General features: G+C 47.6%; 1 protein-coding gene across 4 annotated transcripts in view; it reads left to right on the plus strand.

Moving 5' to 3' along the window:
* Positions 1-253: 253 nt before the first annotated feature.
* Positions 254-25557, plus strand: part of TRANK1 (tetratricopeptide repeat and ankyrin repeat containing 1) — a 94378-nt gene continuing 69074 nt past the window's right edge. For 2 of the 4 annotated variants that reach the window (XM_015102243.4, XM_042235850.2), the window contains exons 1-4: positions 254-452; positions 19896-20027; positions 22393-22443; positions 24461-24587. In XM_015102243.4, coding sequence (XP_014957729.2) covers positions 430-452; positions 19896-20027; positions 22393-22443; positions 24461-24587 — 333 coding nt within the window. In that variant the 5' untranslated portion in view covers positions 254-429. Of the gene's footprint in view, positions 453-19895; positions 20028-22358; positions 22444-24460; positions 24588-25557 lie in introns of all 4 variants that reach the window. The other 2 variants (XM_060402077.1, XM_027958011.3) reach the window with 2 other exon arrangements.

Here is a 25557-nt window from a genome sequence, read left to right on the forward strand (position 1 = left end):
GCTCAAGGCCATTGGCTGACCATTTCCTGTGAGAAGTCACCGAGACCAAAACCTGTCGGAGGGGGGTGTGCGTGCGCCCGGTCCCTCGAGGTGCACGGCTCGAAGCACTCGTTCCAAAGGTGGCCGAGAGCCATCCCACTGGAGCGCTCGTCCGCGAGATGGGAGACATCGAAACGCCTCTTTAAAACACACGGTGACAAACACCCCCTCCCACCCAGCGGCGACGTGCACGTGACAGTTTTCGGGCCCTCGCAACTACGTGGAAACTTGGAATAGGTCTGCGGCTGCATACAGCCGCGCGCCGGGGTCTCCGCGCCCCCGCCCCGCTCGTCGCGGCGGAGGGCGCCGAGCTACCGCGAGCAGGCGACCCCGCCCGCTGAGTCTGTCCCCGGGGAAGCGGCTCCCGAGGCGGCAGCGGCGGCGCAGGCCATGTGGGACGCACGGGTAACTAGGTGCGTAGAGGCGCAGGATGCGCGGGGGGCGCCTCCGGCCTTCAGCCGTGCCTCTCCCCGGCGGAGGGGAGGCGGCCGCGCGCTGGGGCAGGCGGTCCCTGCGCTCATCTAGGTGCAGGCGCGGGCCTGTTGCGCGGGGTCCGGCGCGGGGTGGGGGTGGGGGGCGGCTCCGGGGTTCTGGCGCCTGGGGAAGGGGCGCGCGTTGCGACAGGACTGCGGCGGCGCGCGGCCTGCCACGTCCCCACCCCGGCACCAAATCTGCGGCTCCGGGGCCCGCCTCCCGCCTCCTCGGGTAGACCCCGGGGCCGCGAATGTTAAGACCAGAGGACGCGCCCGCGGGGCACTCCTTGGACTGGCAGGCGCCCGGGCGCGGGGCTGGATTTGCCGGGAATTTAGGGGAGTGCTGGCCGCTTCCTGGCTGGAGGAGGTTGGCGAATCCATCGCCGAGCAGGCCTCTTCCCCAGCCCGCCCGATCGTGAGCTGGGCTTGCCTCAGGCCCACCGTCCTCGGCCAGAAGAGTCGGGAGGAGGGGATAGCACTAAGGGCCCGGGGTTCAGAGGCGGAGTCCCAAAAACCCAGGCTTCTGCTTTCGAGCGTTTGCAAAAGCGGGCTCGGAGCCTGGAGCCTGGGAGATGCACTCCGCTCCCTCGCCGCACGCCTACTGGGAGCCCGGAGCATTAGCCACCTGGCTGAAACTGCCTTTCTTCAGCCGGATTCCCGGCTAGGGGCGATTCTAGGAGGCTGCAAGCTTTGGTTCATACTAGGCAAAATTTATCGGGAGATGTACAATTTGCAAAAAAAAAAAAATTTTTTTTAAGAGGAGCGAGAAAGGGGTGGGCTCTGAGGTTTCTAGTCCCCAGTCCAGTTGTTGTTGACCTAATCAGTCCTTACGTGGGAGGAAAGCAGGGAGCCCATGGCCTTCAGCACCCAGGTTCTGCCCCTGCCTGGCGCTGAGCTTCCCAAGTGCCAGGCATTTTTCTGAGGCAAGACTGTTACCCGGATCGCTTGGTCTTCTGTGGATTATCCTGTTTTGTGCTTTATAGGAAGTACTACCCTGGAGGAGAGTCAGAAGTTTGTTTCAATTGTTTTGCAGTCATCTGTGTTTTGTACAATTGCAGGATGGATGCATGAGCTCTGAGTACCCTGTGCCGGCCTTTGTATCCTCCACAGGAGATGGAGGCGGGGATGGGTGTGTGGGGGCATCTGTCCCCAGGGTCAGATCCCACTGCTTCCAGCTTCTTTCTGTCTTTTCCTGACCAAGATCCACAATAGAGACCCACACTCAGGCACATACATATATCAGTATAAAACTGCAAGAAGAGCGCCATGAATGCTAAGTCGATTTACTCATGTGGGACTCTCTGTGAACCTATGGACTGTAGCCTGCCAGGGTCCTCTGACCATGGGATTTTCCAGGCAAGAATACTGGCTGGAGTAGGTTGCCATGCCCTTCTCCAGGGGATTTTGCCCACTCAGGGATCCAACCGAGTCTCTTATTTTACCACTAGTGCCATCTGGGAAGCCCCCAAGAAGAGCCTCACAGGATATTTACACTCTACCGAGTGAGGACAGTGATATTTTCTGTTCTATTCCATATTCTTTTTTTTTTTTTAAACCTAGTCATAATCCGTTAACTTGGTTTGATCACTGACTAATCAGTCCAAGGTGGCAAGTGCAAGCTTTCTTTGGGGCACCCCCAGAGAGATGGAGGAGAGTATTCATATTTCCCTGGGAACTAACTCTGGAAGGGATGAATGGGTTTAGGAGACATGAAGGAAGCTGAGATTCAAACTTGAGTAAAGAGAGTACTAGAGGTTGTGGCTGCAAAGGCAGGCTGAAGGATGCTTCTGGTTCCTCTGGTTCCATCTGTCTGGCCCCACCAGGCTGCCTGCCTGCCAGGAGCCCAGTGAATGGGTGGGGCCTCCTGTGAGTGCTGGGGAGGTAGCAGAGTAATGGCTTCTTGCCATTGTCGTTTTTTTTTTTGTTTGAGTAAGCAGGAAGGAGAATGCTGAAAGGCTGCCAGGAGTTCTGTATTCATACATTCCAAAGGGGACTCTTGTAAGTCTCTGCACAGAATTTCATAGCCGGGTCAGCAGCAGGGCAGTGAACATTTTATAGATGAAGAAGCTGAGGCTCATCACCTGGTAGTCATTACAGCTAATTAGTAGATCTGGCCTTAGACACCCACTCTCTCAGGAACCGAAGAGACTTGATGGAATTCTTCAACGTCTCTTTGTTGATCTGTTCTTTTTTCCTACACTTGCTACCAAAGGCCCATTGCTATGCTGTGTACCCTCTTAGTATTTTATTTTTGCTTCTTGGGATGAAGATTCTGTTAGTGGGCAAAATAGAGCATGCGAGCCTCTGTCTAGGTGGGAAAGGTAAGTGACCCTGAAGATGCTCTTAAAAACTGAAGCGGGGTTGGGTTGTGGGCCTCTGGTCATTTTCATGGGTGTGGTAGTGCTTTCCTTGGCCTCCAAGAACAATTTCATTGCCTTTCCAGACAGAAAAGTCGAGCTGACCGATTGGCACCCTGCCTCTGGGTTTCCAGTCACTGACACAGCTGACCGTGTCTCATGACTTTTGTAACAAGTTTCCTTGAAGTGTATCCTGAGTTTCTTAAGGCCCAGAAATCTTTGTTTGGACAAATCTTTATAAGAAGGAAGAACTAGGGGGAAATGGACAGTCTCTTTAGCAAAGATGACTCTTTATGTTACCACTGAGATCTATGGTGGGACAGTGGCAAGGGTGGAGAGAACATTTGGTTTTAAACTTTATTTTTTTTTAATTTTTGGCTTCACCGTGCCACTTGCAGGGTCTTAGCTCCCTGACCAGGAAATGAACCTGCACCCTCAGCAGTGAAAGCATATAGAGTCCTAACCAGTGGTCCCCTGGGGAACTACACACTGCTATAGTGAAAATGGATAACCAGCAAGGACAAGGAACTCTGCTCAATGTTATGTGGCAGCCTGGATGGGAGGGGAGTTTGGGGGAGAAGCAATGTGGATCGCTGAGTCCCTTTGCTGTTCACCTGAAACTGTTCCAACACTGTTCATTGGCTATATCTCAATACAAAATTTAAAAAAGGCAAAATAAGAAACTGTAAAGAAAGGTATTGAAGCAGGTAAACAGACATCTTTCAAACCCCAAAATGTCACAGTGCCCAAACCAAGATTAGTAATCTTCCCTTTGGTCACTAAGGTTGTCCATTTTGCCTGATCAGACATTTTTCTTTGTCTCAGATCTCCTAAGTAAGCATTGCTTTGTTTCCTTGATTTTGTGGAAAATCTGAAAGTGTGACTGAGCCTTACCTGTAACCCCCTGACCCAGTTTATCTGAATCAATTCCGTCTTTTGCCTGGTCGTTGAACATCAGCATCAGTGCCCACCTGCATCCCCACAGCACATTGTCTTGGCTTCTTTGAGCCTGGTGAGCTGGTAGGACCTCCTGTGTGTTGGTCGGAGACAAGCCGAGTCTGGATTTAGCTATTTCTGCTTGAAGTTCTGATGACATCTAGATTGAGATGTTTTCATCTTGTAAGTGCTGAGTCCTTCTGTCAATGAAAAGAAAGATTGCTAACCTTAGAAAACAGTGATCACCTTTTGAAGGTACAGGGGTAGAAAAGTGTTCCCTTCTTTCCTTTTATGTTCTTTGGCTGGCTCTATTAATTAAATTGACACAAGGGATTAACAGGAGAAAAGCAAATTTAATTTCCTGCATATGGGTGCGCCGTAAAAATATGAGACTCAAAGAAGTCTAACTGATACAGGAAGCTTTTATGCCTGCCTTTTAGGCAAAGAAACGACCATTGACAAAGGGGCTTGGGCTTGGGGTAATAAACTGGTGAAAAAATAACAAGGTTTGTTTACACAGCTCTCTCACCCTAAATTCCCTATCTCTGCTGATAAGGATGCCTCTTACCCTTCTGGTACAGAGAGGGTGCCTTTCCCATGGGAAATTTTATTTTTTGCTTTCAGAGGGGGAAGGAGGGTCAGAGTGTCCTTTTTGCACCAGCTGTTTCTCAAATACCTTTGATACAAAATAATAATCACTATGCCAGAGTGGCACATTACAGGGTAGCATGTTCAGAGGAAACCAGGCCATGTGGGGGGAAGCTGCACAACAGAAAATATAGAGAATTAAACACACTACTGAGTAGTTTATTTACTGTGGAAAATACTTGGATCACAAGTGTCAACTGGGGTGAGCTTTGTGTCCAGCTGCAGTCCCCGGGGTTCTCGCCTATGGTCACCCTTGGATCACCTCATCCATTGTCCATCAGGGTCCACTACCTCGAGGCTCAAAAATTGGTAACTTCGAAGGCTCACGGGCGTCTGGAATCAGGTACTAAGGGTCTCCGTAATACGGACTCAGATTTTGTCTCTAATATACCCTTTGTTCTCCCGTCAGCGTCTTACCTGCTTTTTCGCTTTCCAAGGCAGTTGTGCTGCTCACATACCTGAGGGCCAGTATACCTCATATACTGGCCGATGGAGGATTTAAGCACGTGAGACCTAGGCACTGCTAACAGGGCCAGAACAGAGTTGGTGCCAGGCAGCCCAGGGAGAAAGGGTGAGTGGACATGCAGACAAGCCTTCCAGAAGGGTTCCCAGCTCCTGAATCCTCTGCCCCTGGACAAAGTCTGGGAGGTAAGCTTTGTGCTACACCCAGACGGATGGAGGGTACTTCCAGCAGGCGGGACTGAGGGGCACCGGAGAAGAGAGGGTCATTCCAGGTAAAGGGGGCAGCGTGTTATGAAGAATAATGACGAGCACCATTTCCTTATATACAAACACGCCACGAGGACGTGTGTAGAGGTTCTTCTAGGTGAGCGTAGCCGCTGGTTCACCCCACCTGGAATGGTCCTCTTGGACTGGACATGTGCAGGAGGCCATGAGGAAGGAGGTGGGCAAATGTCTTTTTTAGCAACTCCCAGATAAATAAGTTTTAGAGATCTAGTTAACGCGCAGCATAATGATAATAGCCAACAACATCGTATTATAAACCGCAATGTTGCCAAGAGACTAGATCTTAATTTTTCCCATTCCAAAAAAGAAATTATACTTGTCTGTCATCGTAGAGGTATCAGCTAATGCTATGGTGGCAAGCATATTGAAACAGATAAATATAAATTCAACACCTTGGGGACTTCCCTGGTGGTCCAGTGGTTGGGACTCCGGCTTCCAATGCAGGGGATGTGGGTTTGATCCTTGGTTGGGGAGGTAAGATTCCCACATGCAGCGAGGCTAAGCCAAAAGAGTAAAAACACTTAAAAAAAAAAATCAACACGATGCACACCTTAAACTTACAAAAGGTTATGCATCAATTATATTTAAACAATATTGTTTTATAAAAAAGGAAAAAAGAAAAATGGTGAGCAAAAAGTCTTGTATGCTAAACCAGTATAATATGCTACCTCGTATGCTACCAATATGGGCTTCCCATGGGGCTCAGTGAGTGAAGAACCTACCTGCAGTGCTGGAGATGCAGGAGACGCGAGTTCAATCCCTTTGTTGGGAAGATCCCTTGGAGGAGGGCATGGTAACCCACTCCAGTATTCTTGCCTGGGGAATCCCAAGGACAGAGGAGCCTGGCAAGCCACAGTCTGTAGGGTCGCAAAGAGTTGGACACGACTGAAGCGACTTAGCCCTCATGCATGCTTCCATTAGTTGAGCCTGGCTCTATGTTAAATGCATTTCATGTATTTATTCCTCAGAGAAATACTGTAAGCAATTCCCGTTTTACAGGTCTCTCTGCCCTTGAATGTGAGCTTCATGAGGGCAGCAGAGATTTGGGTCATTCTTGATGCACATGTCCTGGCATCTAGCAGAGGGCCTGGCACACAGAAGGTCCTCAATACTTGCTGACTGGCTGAGGAAAGAGGAAGTCCAGTCATAGAGGTGACTCTGACCCTGTTTAGCATTAAGGAAACTGAGCCTGACCCCAGGCCTGGAATAAGCTCAGTGGGACTGGATCCCTAGGTTTGTGGACTTGGTCTTTTGCAAGGAGGAGGCACGCTTGTCCTCCCTGTGGGGCTGGCCCCAGCCTTGTGACTGCAAAGGTGAGTGACAGGGAAGGGGCCAGATGAATTTGGGATCATGTGGTTACAACAGGGAGAAGGCTGAAAAGGAAAGTTGAAGGATGTGTGTTTGTGTTTAAATAGCTTTGTATTTTATTTAGAAGGCTGGGAAAGTGGATGGCTGTCTATTCAGCCTGGCCAAAGTTCACACTTTTTTCAAGACCAAGTGCAAAGCCCTGTGTTTCAGAAAACTGTCAGCTGGTACCAGAACTTCAGAGGGACTCAGATCTTCCCAGCATTGCTAAGGTACCTCCCTTTGAGGAGGTGCCTTTCAGGGACCCTGTCTGGGTGAGACTCTTATTTAGGGGAGCTCCTGGGCACCTCTGGACCCTTCCCAGGCCCCAGTGGATGGTGTTTCAGGCTCTCCAGTGGGTTTGTCTTGCTTTTCAGACATGGGGAAGAAAAACTGCTGTGGTCTTAAGGGTGGGAGGAGGAACAGAGGCCGTTAATCTGCATCTGAAATATTACAGGGTCTTTTCAGATGGCTCAGCGGTAAAGAATCCACCTACCGCGGAGGAGACGTGGGTTTGATCCTTGGGTCGGGAAATTCCACAGACAGAGTGACGTGGAGGGCGACAGTCCAGGGGGTTGCAAAAATTGGACACAACTTAGCAAATGAAGAGCAGCAGCAGCAAGATATTACAGAGGGGCGTGGGAAGGGATGAGGAGCCGAGCCCGCTTGGGCGGCTGTTACCCAACTCGAGTTCTGCGCTAGGTGAGAAAGCACCTTTGTCCTTGGGCTGTCATGGGGTGGAGGTGGGGCTGTGCCCTCCTTGGGGCTGCTCCCACTTCACAACCATCTATAGCTCCCAGGTGCTCTGAGGGAGAGTGGGAAGCCTAAATACAGGGACTGTGGCAGTAGTTGGGCCGCCTGGATTTAGCACAGGTGCTGAATCAAGACTTCTGAGCAGCCTGTGTGCGCCCCTCTGGAACGTCCTCATTTGTCTACAGGCAGAGTCTGGAATGCCAACTTTTCAGAGTCACTGTTTTGGGCGTTTGATTTTCATTTTCAAGGCCACCCTTTCTGTTTGCCCCAGTCCCCCGATCCTTTCTTCACTTCACCTCTCAGGGTGTTTTGAACACAGATTTTGTTATCAGACTTAGGTTTGTGCCTTGTTTAGAGAAGTCACTTTTCTTTGATTAAACCTGTTTCTGGATCTGTAAAACTGGGATCATAATTACACCTCCCTCTCTGGCACTGTTCAGAACAATTTGATGATAAAATGTCTGAGAGGGGCTTAGCACAGGGCCTGGCATGTAGTAAGTGCATGGTGAATTTTACCTGTTATCATGCAGCTACCCAGGACTGCTCTCATTCAGATAGTACAGTGCGAACAGGCCAGTCTGTGGCACACACAGGAGAAATTGTGCCCACCTCTGGCCACCACGGGGAGGGGTGGGGGGTCTCCTTATGGCCTTCCTCTTTGGGGGTCAAGTGATTAAGACTCCACTTCTGAGCCAGGAGTTGAGATGTATCCTTCTCGGCCCTTCAGCAGTATTTCTTGAGCATCTTCCAGGGCCCTGGTGGTTTTAGAAACTTGGAACATTTGCGTTTCAGGGTCCAAACCACCTGCATACTGTCCAAGACTAAAATGTGCCCAAAAGCTCTTAGCTTGTCCTTCCTTAGAGAATGAAGTTCTTTAATCTGAGTTTACATTCTTTCTTGTCTGTTTTTTTTTTTGAGTTAAAAGATTCCATCTCTTGTGAAATTGTGCAGACAGCAGATGGTACACATTTATTTATTTTTTAAGATGGTACACTTAAGAAAAAATTCTGATTTGGCAAATCAAGGAGTTGGCAACCTTATTTAGGCTCCCTTTGATTTCTTTCGTGTGTGTGCAAAGGTTACTGTTTGTCAAAAAAAAATAATCTAGGAGTCACTGATTTATAGGATTATTGTTTGCTGTTAGCATTTGTCAATCCCTGGCACTGTCATATCACAGGTGACATGTGGCCCTGTTTGCTGACTTTTGGATTTTCAACAGGTGCTTATAAATCTGGGTCAACATCTCTCTCCTTGGTTTTCCCCAATAACCAGCAGCTTTGGCAGTACGATCTTGGTTGTTTTTGATTTGTACTTTATGTGGCTGGCTTTTCTTAACATTTGTGTCCAAAGGAACCACTGTTGTAAAATTCAGTTTGTACTTTAAGAGTTCAGTCTACAAGGAAAAGCAGAAAAAGTGTCTAGCATGGAGCTTTTGAGACCTAGCACAGGGCCTGAAATACTGGGACTATGGGGGAAATATATTTAATATGTTGAAACTGGTTAGGTCCTAACTCAGGGCCCTAAGCGGTTTTAAAAGCTACACACACAGGGCCTGGGCAGAAATGTTCACAACAGCAGCCTTGACTTTAGCTGGGGTGAGCACGGCAGGTGACAGGTTTGCTGGGGTTCAGAGTGTCTGTGGGGGAGGAGGACCACAGGTTCCTTTGGAACTTTTATGGAAATTGTGCTTGAGAGGAGGTGGGGGTGGGGCCTCAGGACCCTGGAGGGCTTTTGTGACCTGGGCACAGCCTGTGATCTGATGGATCCAGGGATGTCTCACTGATGGTGATACAGAAGTTGAGCAGGAGCTGGGTGACTCTGAGGTGTGTGTGTGCGCGCTCAGTCACTCAGTCGTGTCCAGCTCTTTTGCGACCCCATAGGGTGTAGCCCGCTAGGCTCCTCCGTCCATGGGATTTCCCAGGCAAGAGTACTGGAGTGGGTTGCCATTGCCTTTTCCAGGGGATCTTTCTGACCCAGGGATTGAATCTCGTCCTCCTGCGTCTCCTGCATCAGCAAGTGGATTCTTTACCACTGCTCCACCTGGGAAGCCCCTTAGTCTGGGGCAGGGAGAGCTAATAACAAAGATGGGGAGGATGCGTCCAGAGGGGGTGTGAACCCAGCTTGGGGATGGCTGTTGTGGGGCCTGCATGCCTCTTAGGGGAGACAGAGCTGAGGGTGAGGTGGGGAACAGGTGGCTTGCATCGGGCTGCTGTAGGGCACTTTAAGTGTTCATGCTTGGATGCACAAATTCATTCTGGCTCAAGTCTTTGTTATGCAAACTGGGAATGGCACACAGGACTCATCTGGGGTGTGAATGTGTGGCCACCTAGAAAGCATGATGCAGAAGGGATTCTGAAGCCTCATCAGGCCATGCAGGAAGGAATACTGTGATCAGAGGGTTGGATGGGTGGGTCGGGGGAGGCAGAACCCCTGATAGGGACCTGTGTCTAATGTGAAGTTGTAGAGAGGGGTGAAATAGGCAAGTCCTCTTACTTCCTTCATTTCTAGTCAATGAAAGAAAAATTGCCAAGGACTTGGGCAAAAAGTGGAAGATTCTGGAAGGCTGCTACTGTCTTTGGCAACCAGGGAAGGGGCAAGGAGCTTGTGGGCCTCAGGCAGGGAAATGTGGCATTGTAGGGCACCAGAAGGCCCTCCTTCTGCCCCTCCTTTCTCTGGGTGAAGGTACTGTCATCTCTCACCAAGAGGATTTTCTTCTCAGGGTTGGGGTAGGGGGTAAGGCTGCGCCCCTCTGGAGCTGCCTACCTGAGCGGGGAACCTTTCCCAAAGTTCCAGTCCAAAACCCCTGGGGAGGGGGACTCTCGGGCCTGCAGGTCTGACACCCAGAGCCCATGCGAGATCCTGGACCCCGCTGCATGCACCTTGGCCTTCCACTCAAAGGAACAATTGCAGGAGAGAAGGATTTGGGTCCATTTCAATACTTGACAGCACTGACCCCTTGCACTCTTCATTCAAGGCCTTCATTCACAGATTTTTCTCAGCTGCTTAACTGACTGGTAATTTCAGAGAACCCCTGTGAAAACAGACAGATCGAAGGGCTATGGTCTTTTCCTCCCTCCCCTCAGAGATTTTTTTTTTAAATTCTTATTGGCGTATAGTTGATGCATAATATTGTTAGTTTTTGGTGTACAGCATAGTGAATCAGTTATACACATACACGTATCCACTCTTTTTTTTAGTCTTTTCCCGTATCGTCATTACAGTGTGTTGGGTGGAGTTCCCCGTGCTGTACGGAAGGTCATCATTAGTTATCTGTTTCATGTGCGTGTGCGTGCTCAGTCACTTCAGCCGTGTCCAACTCTGTGGGCCCTGTGGACTGTAGCCCGCCAGGCTCCTCTGTCCGTGGGATGCAATTAAGGCAATTAATATCCTCATGTCCTTGAATGAAATATGTCTGTAGGATAAATTCTAAGGCAAGAATACTGGAGTGGGTTGCCGTGCCCTCCTCCAAGGGATCTTCCCGACCCAGAGATCAAACCCAGGTCTCCTGAGTCTCCTGCATTGCAGGTGGATTCTTTATCGATAAGCCACTGGGGAAGCCCCATTTTATGTATCAGTTCAGTTCAGTCGCTCAGTCGTGTCCGACTCTGCGACCCCATGAATCGCAGCACGCCAGGCCTCCCTGTCCGTCACCATCTCCCGGAGTTCACTCAGACTCACGTCCATCGAGTCAGTGATGCCATCCAGCCATAGCATCCTCTGTCGTCCCCTTCTCCTCCTGCCCCCAATCCCTCCCAGCATCAGAGTCTTTTCCAATGAGTCAACTCTTCGCATGAGGTGGCCAAAGTACTGGAGTTTCAGCTTTAGCATCATTCCTTCCAAAGAAATCCCAGGGCTGATCTCCTTCAGAATGGACTGGTTGGATCTCCTTGCAGTCCAAGGGACTCTCAAGAGTCTTCTCCAACACCACAGTTCAAAAGCATCAATTCTTTGGCACTCAGCTTTCTTCACAGTCCAACTCTCACATCCATACATGACCACAGGAAAAACCATAGCCTTGACTAGACTTTCCTTCCAAGGAGTAAGTGTCTTTTAATTTCATGGCTGTAGTCACCATCTGCAGTGATTTTGGAGCCCCCAAAAATAAAGTCTGACACTGCGTCCACTGTTTCCCCATCTATTTCCCATGAAGTGATGGGACCAGATGCCATGATCTTAGTTTTCTGAATTTTGAGCTTTAAGCCAATTTTTTCACTCTCCACTTTCACTTTCATCAAGAGGCTTTTAGTTCCTCTTCACTTTCTGCCATAAGGGTGGTGTCATCTGCATATCTGAGGTTATTGATATTTCTCCCGGCAATCTTGATTCCAACTTGTGCTTCCTCCAGCCCAGCATTTCTCATGATGTACTCTGCATATAAGTTAAATAAGCAGGGTGACAATATACAGCCTTGACGTACTCCTTTTCCTATTTGGAACCAGTCTGTTGTTCCATGTCCAGTTCTAACTGTTGCTTCCTGACCTGCATATAGGTTTCTCAAGAGGCAGGTCAGGTGGTCTGGTATTCCCATCTCTTTCAGAATTTTCCACAGTTTATTGTGATCCACACAGTCAAAGGCTTTGGCATAGTCAGTAAAGCAGAAATAGATGTTTTTCTGGAACTCTCTTGCTTTTTCCATGATCCAGGGATGTTGGCAATTTGATCTCTGGTTCCTCTGCCTTTTCTAAAACGAGCTTGAACATCTGGAAGTTCATGGTTCACATATTGCTGAAGCCTGGCTTGGAGAATTTTGAGCATTATTTTGCCAGCGTGTGAGATGAGTGCAACTGTGCGGTAGTTTGAGCATTCTTTGGCATTGCCTTTCTTTGGGATTGGAATGAAAACTGAGCTTTTCCAGTCACTACTATTTTATGTATAGTAGTCTGTATATGTTAATCCCAATCTCCCAATTTATCCCTCTCCCTCCCTACCCACCCCCCCGTAACCGTAAGATTGTTTTCTACATCTGTAACTCTGTTTCTGTTTTGTAAATAAACTAATTTGTACCTTTTTAAAAATTCCACATGTAAGGACACCATACAATATTTGTGCTTCTATGTCTGACTTACTTCACTCTGTATAACCTCAGGGCTGTGTTTTTTAACAAAATATTTTCTCTTTGCTGGGTAAACAAAGCAAAGGTTCTGTAAATGTTACAAGGATCACACAGAAATAATGGAGATCGCCATGGCCTGTACCACTAACCTGAACCTTCCTGGATTTCTGGCAACAGTGGGTTCTAGCCCTGGCTTCCCTGCCCACCCACAGGTGCTGTAGACCGGGATGCTGGGTGGAGGCAGGAATCAGCCTGGATCTCACCCCTGGTACTCACCCCGGTGTGACCGTGGCCAGGCCCCTCAAATCTCTGAGCCTAGGGAGATTTGGCTTAGAACATTTCCCTTGCTCTGAAAATTTTAGCCCAACCATCTCCCTTTCTGAAATCCTTTCTATTTTAGTAATTCTGAGAACATATTCAGAGAGGTATTGTATTACGTTCCTAGGTCTGCAGTAAGAAATTGTATGACCGAAAACTGGGTGATTTAACCGAAAGCTATTCTCCCATGGTTTGGGAGCATTCTCCCCATTTTTTTCAGATTTCCCCAGAGATCTCCACTTAATCCCCTCTTAGGTGTCTCTCTAATGTCTTCTTCCAATAGATCAAATCAAATATATACACGTACACTAACCTGTCCTCAGACCCTCCAAGTTCTACAAATTGTTCTCCAACTGGCTTTATTCACCTTCGTTGCATATTTTGACATCTCTTCCTTTGGATCTGCCCTATTTATTCTTCACAATGATAGTGTTCTATTCTGAGTGGTACATTCTTTATATAAATGTCTCCACTTGTTGGGCTCTTGGATTTGTATCCTTTTTGCTTTGACAGACAATGTGGCAATTAATATCCTCATGTCCTTGAATGAAATATGTCTGTAGAATAAATTCCGAGCAGCTGTGTGAAAAGCTAGGGTATTTCTGTAGAGAGAAGCTGTACCACTTAAGTCTTGTCATCAGCTGTGTGTGAGAGTGATTCTCCATCCATAATCTTGCTGCATAGGGTGTTATTAAACTACTTTCTGGGGTTTTTGATGTACAGAAGTTTTAAACGTTGAGTGAATGAATTCATGGCTATCACTGTGTGGTTTCTGCTTTTGGTATCATTAGAATGGCCTTCTCAAATGTGAAGATTACTTACAATGTTTTATTGCATTAAAGCCTCTTCAAATTTATGTAATTTGAGAATCAAAAATACAGAAAGGTTACAATGAAAAGGTGGATTAGGTCTCCCTCCTCCACTGTACCCCAAAAAAGGTAATTTTATTTCTCATGCATCCTTCCAGAATTTCTTTATTCATATATAAGCAAATGCAAATATATATATTCTTATTTAGCTCTCCCCTCTGTCTTTTAAAATTTTGCACAAAATGGAGTGTAATGTATACACTATCCTGCACTTGCTTTGTGCAAATATATTTTGCAGGTTAACCCAGATCAGTAAATACAAAGCATCTTCACCCTTTTTTTTTTCTTTCTTTTTAAAGAAAGTGCCTACTTCATTGTGGGGGCAGCTGCACTATAATTTATTAAACCAGTCCTCTGTTGATGGCCATTCAAGCTGGTCCCAGTCTTTTATTATTATAAACAATTAGACAGTGAATAATGTCATACCATTTCCTGTGTGTACAATCAGTTTGCAACGTTGATTCCCAGAAGTGGAACTACTGGGGCAAAGGCCCTGTGTGTGTGGCACTTGATTAGATCTGACCAAGTTTCCTCCTAGAGCAGTTGAAGATGATTTGAAACCTGTGGCTATATTTTCTCTTAGGGTTTTTTTTTTTTTTCCTCAACGCTTTTTAAAAAATGAGAGATTTGCATCTAAGCGAAGGCACAGACTTTAAGGATCCTGTTCAGTGAGTTTTGATGAGTGTATATGCCTATGTGACCCCACCCCAATCACCGTAGAGAACATTCCATCTCTCAGAAAGTGCTCTTATCCCTCTTTCCACTCGGTAACCCTCCCTCCTTCCCGGGTAACCGCTCTTCTGCTTTCTCAGATTTGCCAGTTCTAGAGCATCAGCCAAATAGAATCCCACAGTCTGTAGTCTTCTGAGTCTGGCTTCTCTTGCTTAGTATAATGTTCTTGAGGTTCTTTCCATTGCTGTGTGTGCCAGCAGTTGCTTTTCACTGCCCTGGTGTCTTTTTGACACTAGCATTTTTTTTTTTTTCCATTGACTTAGAAGGAATTCTGGTGTATGATGTGTATTCGTCTTCTATAGCTGCCGTAACAAATGTCCACAAACTTAGTGGCTTAAAACCATGCAGACTGATCATCTCACAGTTTGTTGGTGAGAAGTCTGGTGCCCGTGGCAGGTTTCACTAGGTTGAAATCAAGATGTTGCCTGGCTAGGAGGGTCTGCCCAGAATCCTTTTCTAAGCTCATTCGTGTTGTTGGCAAGATCCAGTTGCTTGCAGCTGTAGGGCTGAGGTTCCTGTTACCCGACTGTCACCCAGGAGCCTCTCTCTCTTTCCAAGGCCACCTACGTTCCTCCCCTTTGCTCCCCCTCCATCTTTGAGGCACGAACCGACGGGGTTAGTCTTTTTCAGGTTTCACGTCTGCTTCTGCATCTCCCTTGCCTTCTGCTTCTCCAGCATCTTTCTGACTCTAGCCAGATAAGTTTTCTGCTTTAGAGGGTTAATATAATTAGATTGGGCTCACCTAGATAAGGGCTTCTCTGGAGAAGGAAGTGACAACCCGCTCCAGTGTTCTTGCCTGGAAAATCCCATGGACAGAGGAGCCTGGTGGGCTACAGTTCACGGGGTCACAAAGAGTCAGACACGACTGAGCGACTGAACACGCACAGGTGTTGTTAGTAGTAAGCAAATCGTAGTCCTCAAAGTCAGTTGAGATTGAGTTCTGACTTTGGATTCTTAGCCCATGCTGTCTGTGCCCACCTTCCTGTGGGAACAGGAAGGAGTCGGTTTTAAAAATCGCTGTCTCTGCCCTCCGTTTTTGCAGTTGTCTGTATCCCCAGCTTTCCAGAGTTGATCTTGGATTGTTCACTACTTTGAGGATGTTTTGAAAGGATTTCAATTAAAAAACAAAAACAAACAAACAAACAAACAAAACCTACCACCAAGAAACAAAAAAAGTAAACAAATTTGCTGTTAAGTTGTTATGTTGTACCCAGATAAGGGACAGAGGAAAAGCCTCTCTCTCTGCCCCTTTCAGCTGCCCAGAGCCCACCCTGTTTGCGGTCTGGCTCCTGTAAGTCAGTTATAGAACTCTTCATGTGTATACACACAATGCAACTATAATGGAGAAGAATTTTTTTTTTTTAAAGAATATAGATATATACATGTATAACCGAATCACTCTGCAGTATACCTGAAACTAACACAGCACTGTAACGATCAACTATCCTCCAAGACAAAGCCGAATAAAGACACACGCACACGCAAAATGACAGCAACCAGTGTCTGCCTTGTTTTCAACTTGCTGGTTTCAGAACCTCGCCAGCACATTTGCATTTTTCTTACGTCTGCTTCCTCTGTTGTTGCCAAGCAGCCCTGGCCACCTCCCAGCAACTGGACCTTGACTCCTCCTATGGATACAGTGAAACTGAGCAAAAGCAGACTCTGCCCCTGTGAAACTGTCTTTACCTTCTGATCTTTTAGCGTTAGCCCTGCTGACAAAACTGAAAGTGCAGGAGCCTTTCCCGGCAGTCCAGTGGTTGACTTCACCTTCCAGTGTAGGGAGTGCTGGTTTGATCCCTGGTCAGGGAGCAAGGGGGTACTAGTGGTAAAGAATCTGCCTGCCAATGCAGGAGAAGTAAGAGATGCAGGTTCGATCCCGGGTCCGGGAAGATCCCCTGGAGGAGGAAATGGCAACCCACTCCAGTAGTCTCACTTGGGAAGTCTCATAGAGGAGCCTGGAGGTTTATGGTCCATAGCATAGCAAAGGGTTGGACAGGACTAAGCATGCTTCCCAGCCAAAAACAAAACTTAAACCAAAAGCAGTATTGTCACAAATTCAATAAAAACTTTAAAAAACGGTCCGCATCAAAACAAACAGAAAAGCTGAAAGTACAGACTGTGATGGATCCAGGCCTGCCAGCGCCGCTGACTGTTTAGCCTCCGCCTGGTTTCTTCAGAGTGGAGTCTCGCCCCCGAAGCCAGTCCACCTAGGTTTGGATTCCAGCACCGCCCCTGTCCCTGGGACTATGGCAAGGCCCTTAGCTCTCCTTGCCTCAGTTTCCCTATTTGTCAAATGGGGACACAATCAAGCCTACCTCCTGGGGCTTCTGGTAAGAAGGAAATGACATGATGATGTAAAACACATAGTAGGTGCTCATTACAGATTTGTTCTCAGGAGTACTGTCATTACAGTACATTATTACCACTGTGTTTAACAGTTTCATCTATTTATATAGACTGCTCACTTGTTTTAAAAAAAAAGACTCGACAGCAGAGCTCTAAGCATTCTAAGGCAGCGATATAAAGCATTCTTCCCTGTAATGAAGGTGTAACTGTCAATAAATCCTGTTGAGAAGCAAAAGACTTTCTTTGTGGTTGGCAATCCCCCTTTCCCTTGTTGCATGACCGTACCAAGAAAAAGCCAAGATGTAAGATGATGAAAACACTGGATGTCTACTCATAACATTTAGAGCTCACTTAATTTCTAGAGAAAAATCAGATGTGAATCGTTTTTATTGTATTTGTAAGTACAGTGGAAACGTTTTGTGTTTGAATTCTTAAGTTAAGCCCTTGAAGAGTCTCATTTTAATAACATTTATGGTCTGATTATGAAGGTGGCACATTTTCTGGCAATTGGAAAGTCAGAAGAGCTCAAGGAGGGAAATTAAAACCCTACCTAATTCCAGTGGTGAGGCTGTTAACATTCTGACATGTCTTCAGTACATTAGGTGTGTTTAAAATTTAATTTGGGATTATGTGCCTTTTTATGTAGCCTGTATCTTTCATTTAGTAACGTAGCCTATCATTAAATGTTCTTTTACAACATGACTTTAAAAATAACCGTGTGGTGTTCCACTATATGGGAGTTTTATGACTGATTCAAATCCGTTACACATTATGGAATATTTAGGGTTATTTCTGGTTTTTCACTGTGGTGAACATCTATGAGGCTAAGTATATCAGCGATCTAATATATTTCTCCTGTAAGCCGTATATGACAGCTCCCACCATTTGGGGTCACTCTTAAATATTTCCTAGTGACCCTTTACTATTTTAATTCTTCATCCTTTTGCCTACTTGCGATGGTGATCCTGGATACTTGTATTCCTTTGTGAGTTTTCTGTCTGTGGCCTTACACATTTTGATCAGATTGACCCTTTCTTGCAGTGAAAAGGTATTTATAAAAGAGGGGTACCAGAAATTCCCTAGTGGTCCAGTGGCTAAAACCCTGTGCTTTCGTGGCCGTGGGCCTGGGTTCAATCCATAGTTGAGGAACTAAGATCCCACAAGCTACATGGTGCGGCCAAAAGGAAAAAAAAAGAGGGGGAGAGATATTAACCCTTTGTCAGTTGTTACAGACATTTCCTGTTTCCAGTTGTCCAAAAATGGCCACTTTAAAATTATTTATTTGACACCTGGCTGGCAGTATTTGAAGGAGAAACACATGTTTTTAGTCTCTAATCAATTATATAAACTTTTTCTCACGGTCTCCTCTGTCATCTCTGTATAAATGTGAGTTATAGAATTATTTAATGCAAAGTCTAGGTGGAATTTTTAATTGTGACTTGTTTAGCAATAACATGCCTCATTCTGGAATAGCTCTGCATGGTGAGTGAGGAATGCAGTTCAAAAGTCCAGTTAGCTCATGGGCTTAAAATAAGCCACCGGGACTTCCCCTTCCCTGGTGGTCCAGTGGCGAGGACTCTGTGCTCCCAATGCAGCGGGCCCGGTTTTGATCCCTGGCTGGAGATACTAGATCCCACACGACACAACTGAGACCTAGCACAGACAAATAAATATTTTAAAAGTAAAATAAGCCACCCCTTCTGTCTGCTTGGGTTGGCTTCCCTAGCCCCCAAACCCTTTGCCAAGGTTTGAAATGATACAAACCAACAGGGATTATTCTCTGTACAATGATTGTGCTGGTCAAGAAGGCTTTTGATAGATTGTACTACCCCACAGGTGCAGGGCCTATGCAGCCACCTGAAGTGTCCTCATTTTTTAAGACTTTTCCCACTGCCTTCCTTTTCCTGCTGCCATCTTGAGAAGAGAAAATTCTAAGGGACATCTCTTCTGATCCCCACTTTTCTTTTGGCCATAGCGTGTGGCATGCAGGATCTTAGTTCCCTGAACAGGGATCAAACCCATGCCTCCTGCAGGGGAAGCAGTCTTAACCACTGGACCGCCAAGGAAGTCCCTGACCCCTCCCTTTCCCCTGCCTCCTTGGCAGCTGCTTCTCGAGGCTCTGTGAGGCCTCTCCTGTCCACTACCTTGGTGTAGCAAACACTTCCTGAAGCCTCATCAGGTGGGCAGGGCTCCAGGCCACACCAGAGAGAATCGGTAACAAGCAGCCTCTCTGGGACTGGCATTCTAATTCATTACACAGCAAATATTTAAGTACCCATTCTGTGCTAGGGCCACCAAATGAATGAAACAGGAGTCAGGAAAGAGGTAAGGGCTTCCCAGGGGACGCAGACAGGTAAGTGGGCAATAGCAATCTCAGGGACAAAATACTTCGAGGCTTTTAGGACCTTTGGAGACAGTGGAAGGACTCTCAACTCCTTGGATGAGTAGGCAATGCAGTACAGGGTCAAGGGCAGAAACTTGGAACTGGGGTCGGAACTGGGGACACCCATCAGCCCATACTTAAGCAAGTGAGTTGAACTTCTTGAGCCTGAGTTTTCCTCATCTGAACAGTGAAAATGGTGCCTCCTTCTGAGCTGCTGTGATGGGTAAATGAGAGTAACGCTTGTTGCGGTTGTGGGAAGAGCTGCCACTTATCTAGTGCACACCGCCTGCCAGCTTCATGTCGTCTTTTTAAAAAGATTTTGTTTATTCTTTATTTTGGCTGCCTTGGGTCTTCGTTGCTGCACTGGGGCTTCACTGCTGCGCATGCGGGGTGGGGGCCGCTGCTCTGGTTGCGGCGCACGGGTTCCCCACTGCAAGGCCTTTTTTCTCTGCACAGCGCGTGGGCTATAGACACTTGGGCTTCAGTAGTTGTGGTGCATGGGCTTAGTTGCCCCACAGCTTGTGGAATCTTCCTGGACCAGGGATCGAACCCACGTCCCCTGCGTTGGCAGGCGGATTCTTAACCACTGGACCAGGGAGGTCCTTCAGATCGTCTCGTGCATGGAAGCTGCCTCCTTCCTTACAGCCTGCCTGGTCATTAATACAGAATAAATGGAATCGTTCTGGCCGCTGCTCCAGAGGTCAGAAAAGAACTGAGAAAGAAACCGTCTCCGATCAGACACTCCGTCTGGTCCCTGGGTGGGGAGGGGTGTGGGCAGGGTGTGCCTTCAGCTGGTGGGAGGGGCCAGGATGAACAACCTGCCCCTTCAGACTCCGAGCGCTGCAGATGTGGAGAGGACGGAAACCGCGCCGCCAGCCTTCCCTCCTCTCCTCACAGGATGGACCCCACAGCTTACGCTGAGCGGCTGAAAGAGTCTGGCAACCAGGGCTTTAAGAGTGGGAACTTCTCTTTGGCCATCAGAAAGTACGATGAAGCCATCCAGATTCTCCTGCAGTTGTACCAGTGGGGGTAAGTGTTCGGATTTTCTCCCTGCCTCTTTTTCTTATGTATGGAAGGGCACGCACTCTTGCTTTTGTTTTTTTCTCACCTTTTATCACACCAGCTAGTTTCAGTTTCCTTTCTCCTCCCACTTTCTGTTTATCTTCTCTGCAGTGTCAGTCTCAGTGAAGCTAGAGGAATTCAGGAAACAGAAAGTGAAACGCGGGGGACTGTTGATAAACCTTGCAAAACTTGCCCTTTTGTCTGGTTCCAACAGAGTTCCTGGGATGACTGACTCTGTCTCCAAGCCTCTGGGCTTGTCATTCATTTGATCTTGTTTATCTGTGCTATCAACCCACTGGCCTGGCTACAGGGCAAGCCACCAGGAACTAAGGCTCACCTCTTCCTCTGCCCCGTTCCGCTTCTAGCAGACCTGTTCCCAAACATTTCAGGATCACGGCCTGCTTACAAATTATGGAGGACCCCAGAGAGCTTTTGTTGGTGTAGTTATCAATAAAGCCTGCATTAGAACTCAAAACTGAGAAACATTTAAAATATGTATTTATTCCTTATTTTAAAATGTCAGTAATAAACCCATGACATGCTGACACAAGCAGTGTTTTTATGAGGAATTACTTTTCAAAACCAAACATTTAGTGAGAAGAGTTTCACATTTTATGTATTTGCAAGTCTCTTTAATGTCTGTCTCAGTGGAAGACATCTGGCTTCTCACATCTGTTTCTGCACTGAGTCTGTTGTGACATCACACTCCAGGTAGCCTCTGGAAAATCCCCCATCCACATGTGAGAGGAGGACTGTGAAAAAGGCACCTGCTGTCTCGGCATTATTGTATTAGTTTCCTGTTGCTGCTGTAAGAAATGACCACCGACTTCGTGGATTAAAACAATACACATTTATGATCTTGTGTTTCTGGAGGTCAGGGGTCCAAAATGAGTCTTGTGAGGCTAAAAAGCAAGGTGGTGGCAGGGCTGGTTCCTTGGGGAAAGTGAAAGTGAAGTCACTCAGTCGTATCCGACTCTGCGACCCCATGGACTGTAGCCTACCAGGCTTCTCCATCCATGGGATTTTTCCGGCAAGAATATTTGAGTGGGTTGCCATTTCCTTCTCCAGGAGACCTTCCCAACCCGGGGATTGAACCCCAGTCTCCCGCATTGTAGGCAGACGCTTTACCGTCTGAGCCACCAGGAAAGCCCGGTTCCTTGGGGAGGAGCCTCCATTTCCTTGTCTCTTTCACCCTTGAGTGGCTGCCTGTATCCTTGGCTTGGGGTCCCTTCGTGCATCCTCCTCAAAGCACATCGTTCCAGTCGCTGCTTCTGTCATCACATCTCCTCCTCTGCCTGTGGCCGACTCTCTCAGTCTCCCACTTACAAGGACATCTGTGATCGTATGCTATTCCAGATCCTAATCTCAAGATCCTAAATTAATCCCATCTCCCAAGTTCCTTTTGCCATAAAAGAAAACATTATTTGGAAACCATTATTCAGCTAACTGCAGTTGTGAAGCTATTTTGACCTTGGGGACCACCTGAAGTGGTCTTGGGCACCCCCAGAGGTTACCACATCATTCTTTGGGGACAGCTGTAATAGAGGAAGCAGACGTTGGCATTTGTAGGGCGTATGCAGCGTAAACTTGTACCTCGAAGTGGCACTGAGCTGAGTTCCTGACACATGGCTCCCACCTCCTCCCTCCTATCTCCTGTGTCTGCGCTGGATTGGAACTGACTGTAACTGACCTGGGCTTGTAGTTCTGTCATTCTGCCCCCTCGTGGTTCAGATCAGAGCTGTGTCAGAGCTGGGCCTAGAGTGCCTCATTCATCGGGGGAAACGTTGACTTCCCCTTCTGTCTTGCAAAGAAAAAGGTAGTGTCAGATTGTGGTGGGAGTACCACCACATGGTGGTGGAGTACTGACCACATGATGAGTACTCACATCTCAACGCCGCCACTTAGCAGATGCGTGACAGCTAAAGGGACTCCTGCCTGCACCCTCATGTATTGCCTTTCATGGGACCTTCCTGATACAGTTCCCGGTGCCCATCACCTGTCACCTGCCTTCCTGCTGCTGCCAGCTGACACAGGGCTTGTGGTCCACGAGCAGGTGTCCTGGGGAGAAGGGGATGGAGGGAAGCAGGATCGGGTAGGGATGGTGTCTCCACTGGAGTCAGCTCTGGACCCTGAGTTGTACTGCAGAACTGTCTCTCTTTAAGACAAGGAGGCTGACCTTTCTGATACCTGTGTCAGTCAATCACCAGCTGGTAGGTAGGCTGTCTGGCCCCCAGGAATTGTCCAAGGGAGTGGGGCGATTAGTCAGCTCAGGCTGCAATAACAAACTGCCATTGACAGGGTGGAATAAACAACAGGAATTTGTTCCTCACAGTTCTGGAGACTGGGAAGTCCAAGGTCCGGGTGGCGGCCAGTTCAGTTCCTGGTAAGTGCCCCCTTCCTGGTTTGCAGATGGCCTCATTCTCACTGTGTCCTCCCATGGTGGAGAGAACAGGAACACTCTGGTGTCTCTGCTTATAAGGGCACTAATCCTGTCATGAGGGCGCCGATCTCCTGACTTCATTTAAACCTAATCACCTTCCTGAAGGCCCCCGCTCCAAATACCATCACTCTAGGGGTTGGGGATTCAACAAATGAATTTGGTGGAAACACAGTCCATAACCAGGGTATAATTTCCTGGGGAGAAGGCAGCTCCCATTAGGCTGAGGATAAATGGGGCTCAAGGAGACCCTAGCTGCGGCCCACACTCATTCCTGCTAGGATTGGCTGCACTGGCCAGGGTTTCTGGGCTGGACACTTGGTGTCTACTACACTGTGGTCAAAGCTCCCTTGTCAGTTACCCTCTGACAGACTCACCACCTCTCCTGAGCTTCTGGGCCCTCATACTTTACGGAAAAAACTAGATACAGAAAGCCCTGCGGGTGGGGACATAGTAGAGGAGATTTTTACTTTGCTTTATATTTTTGTGGGTATCTGTATTACCTAACTTTTCTGTTTGTATTATTTTTATAATGCAAGTAGTTCAAAGAAAGGAAGTATAAGCCTTGCTTTTCCACTTTGTGTGTCTTGAATTAAACAGCACTTGGACTTCCGTTGACTTTTTATGGTATATTTTGTGTTTTGCTTCTTCCAATTTGGTTTCAGCAATAACCTTGCAGCAGTATGACCCCTAGACCCAGGCCAGTACTTTGACCACCTGATGTGAAAAGCTGACTCATTGGATAAGACCCTGATGTTGGAAAAGATTGAGGGCAAGAGGAGAAGGCGGCAGAAGGGATGAGATGGTTAGATAGCATCACTGACTCAATGGGCATGAATCTGAGCAAACTCTGAGAGATAGTGAAGGACAGCGGAGTCTGTCATGCTGGAGTTCATGGAGTCACAAAGAGTCAGACATGACTTATTGACTGAACAACAAAGAACCAGGCAGGAGAGGCCCTGACCTGCTGTGCTTTTGAGGCCCGATTTTGCCTTAATCCAGCTGTACCCTCGCTATGGAGGGAGTCTGGGGCAGAGGCTTTACCCACTCAGAGCCTTGCTTCCTTCCACCAGGACCCCAGAATTCCTGTCTATGGCCCCTGCTCCTAGCATCTGCACGGGCCTCTTACCTGCAGACAGTTTTCAGAGTGCTTTCCAAGGTTAGGAGTGAGGACTGAGCTTGGACATCACATCTCCTGCCATGCAGGATGAAGGCTGAGCTGGAAAGAGAAGGAGTGGTGAGGGGCACCAGCCTGGCTCACCTGGCCCTGAAAGAATGCCTGTAGTTCTAAATTTGAAGCTTGCCTTTCTGATTTAATTAATTTAAATTTACATGGCTGTATGTGGTCTGTGGCCACTGTATCGGACAGGGAAGATTGGTCGCATGACGTAGGTGCCTCCTTTTGCACTCTGGCCCTGGGTCCCCTCCCATTTGGGTGGCCCTGCCTATGTACTAGAACAGTGCTCATCCAGCATCTTTCACAGGCTCCATGGGGACCGTGTGGTCACATGTTTTGAGGAGCTCTGCCTCCATTCAGCATGCACGTGTATGTGCGGTGGCCCCCACGGTGTCTGGACTTTGTGAAGGCTCAGTGAGAACTCCCAACCTCTCCACCCTGAGGACCAGTTGTCCGTTTTACAGCATCTTCACCAGTGGACTCTAAGGGATAAAAGTCCTGTGGAGATCAAAAGGAGGTGGACTCGAGGTGCTGAGAACATTTGTCATGAAAAAGTGGGAGGAGAGGATTTGGGAGTGAGGAAGGGCACCTGGGACATTGCAAATGACCTCGCCTTTGTAGGCTGTGAGGGTCAGATGTCATAGGTATAATTGGGACATTTCCTGCTGAAACCCCATCACCACGGCAAAAATAATAAGTATCACAACTGTGGCCTTCAAGGACTGGGTTCTGTATTTGCAGGACAATACAGCTATTTACCGCCTACCGGTTGGTCCTTTCCCACAGGGTTCCCCCCAGGGACTTGGCTGTGCTGCTGTGCAACAAATCCAATGCGTTTTACAGCCTTGGGAAATGGAATGAGGCCTACGTGGCTGCCAAGGAGTGTCTCCAGTGGGATCCGACCTACATAAAGGTAGGCTGACTGTGGACGCTGCAGTTGCTGCCTCCTTCCCTTCCTTGGTGTTTGTTTTGTCTTTATTCTTCCATCTCTCATGTTTATTTTTTTTGTTGTTGGCTGTGAGGTCCATGTGGGACCTTGGTTCCCCGACAAGGAATCGAACCCGCACTCCTTGCATTGAGAGCTGGGCGACAAGGAATCGAACCCACACTCCTTGCATCGAGAGCTGGGCGCCCTAAGGCGGATTGCCAGGGAAGTCTCTGTGTTTTTAGGAGTGCCTCTCATTCAGCTCTCCTTGCACTGTAGACAGATGTGCACAGCATCTGGAGGCGAGTAGGAAGGATGGTGGCCAAGTGTTGAAAGACGGTTGCAGGGGAGAGTGGAGCCAGGCCTAAGGTGGATTCAGTCCAGTGGTGGTCTCGGAGCTTATTTTGTTCTGATGTATTTACACCCAAAGTCATAGTCTCTGCGTGTTCTTTGCTGTTTGCAAGTTTCAGTTTTTTCTCCTTCCTGGTCATAAGAATTCCCCGCAAGAGGGATTTTATGGCGATCCTTACTTCTTGGAGTTTCTGCTTCTAATCAAAGAAGGGAGGCTTCAGGAAGGCTTCTTTCTGCATCTGTTGAATCTCAGATGCCTTCATCTCAAAAGAATCCTTCTGCCAAAATATCACATTTTGGGGTGATATATTCTGATCCCCTTCACCTCCCTCCAAAATAAAAGGTGAAACTTAGACCTGAGAAAGGCAAAGAAATGGGAAATTCTGTACCAGCTTACTTGGCTGCTTGCTTCCTCTGACTGTCAACTAAGGTTTTAGACTTTTTAAAATGCAAACAAATCAGTAAATAATCAGAAGTTTGGTGAAGTTGAATTTCATCAAAATTTAAGTTGAATTTCAGGTGCTTGCTTCTTTTTCTTTTTTAAGTGTTTATTTATTTGACTGCCTTGGGTCTTCGTTGTAGCACTTGGGATCATCCTCGCATCATA

This window comes from Ovis aries, chromosome 19 (genome assembly GCF_016772045.2).
Source record: "Ovis aries strain OAR_USU_Benz2616 breed Rambouillet chromosome 19, ARS-UI_Ramb_v3.0, whole genome shotgun sequence".
NCBI lineage: Eukaryota > Metazoa > Chordata > Mammalia > Artiodactyla > Bovidae > Ovis > Ovis aries.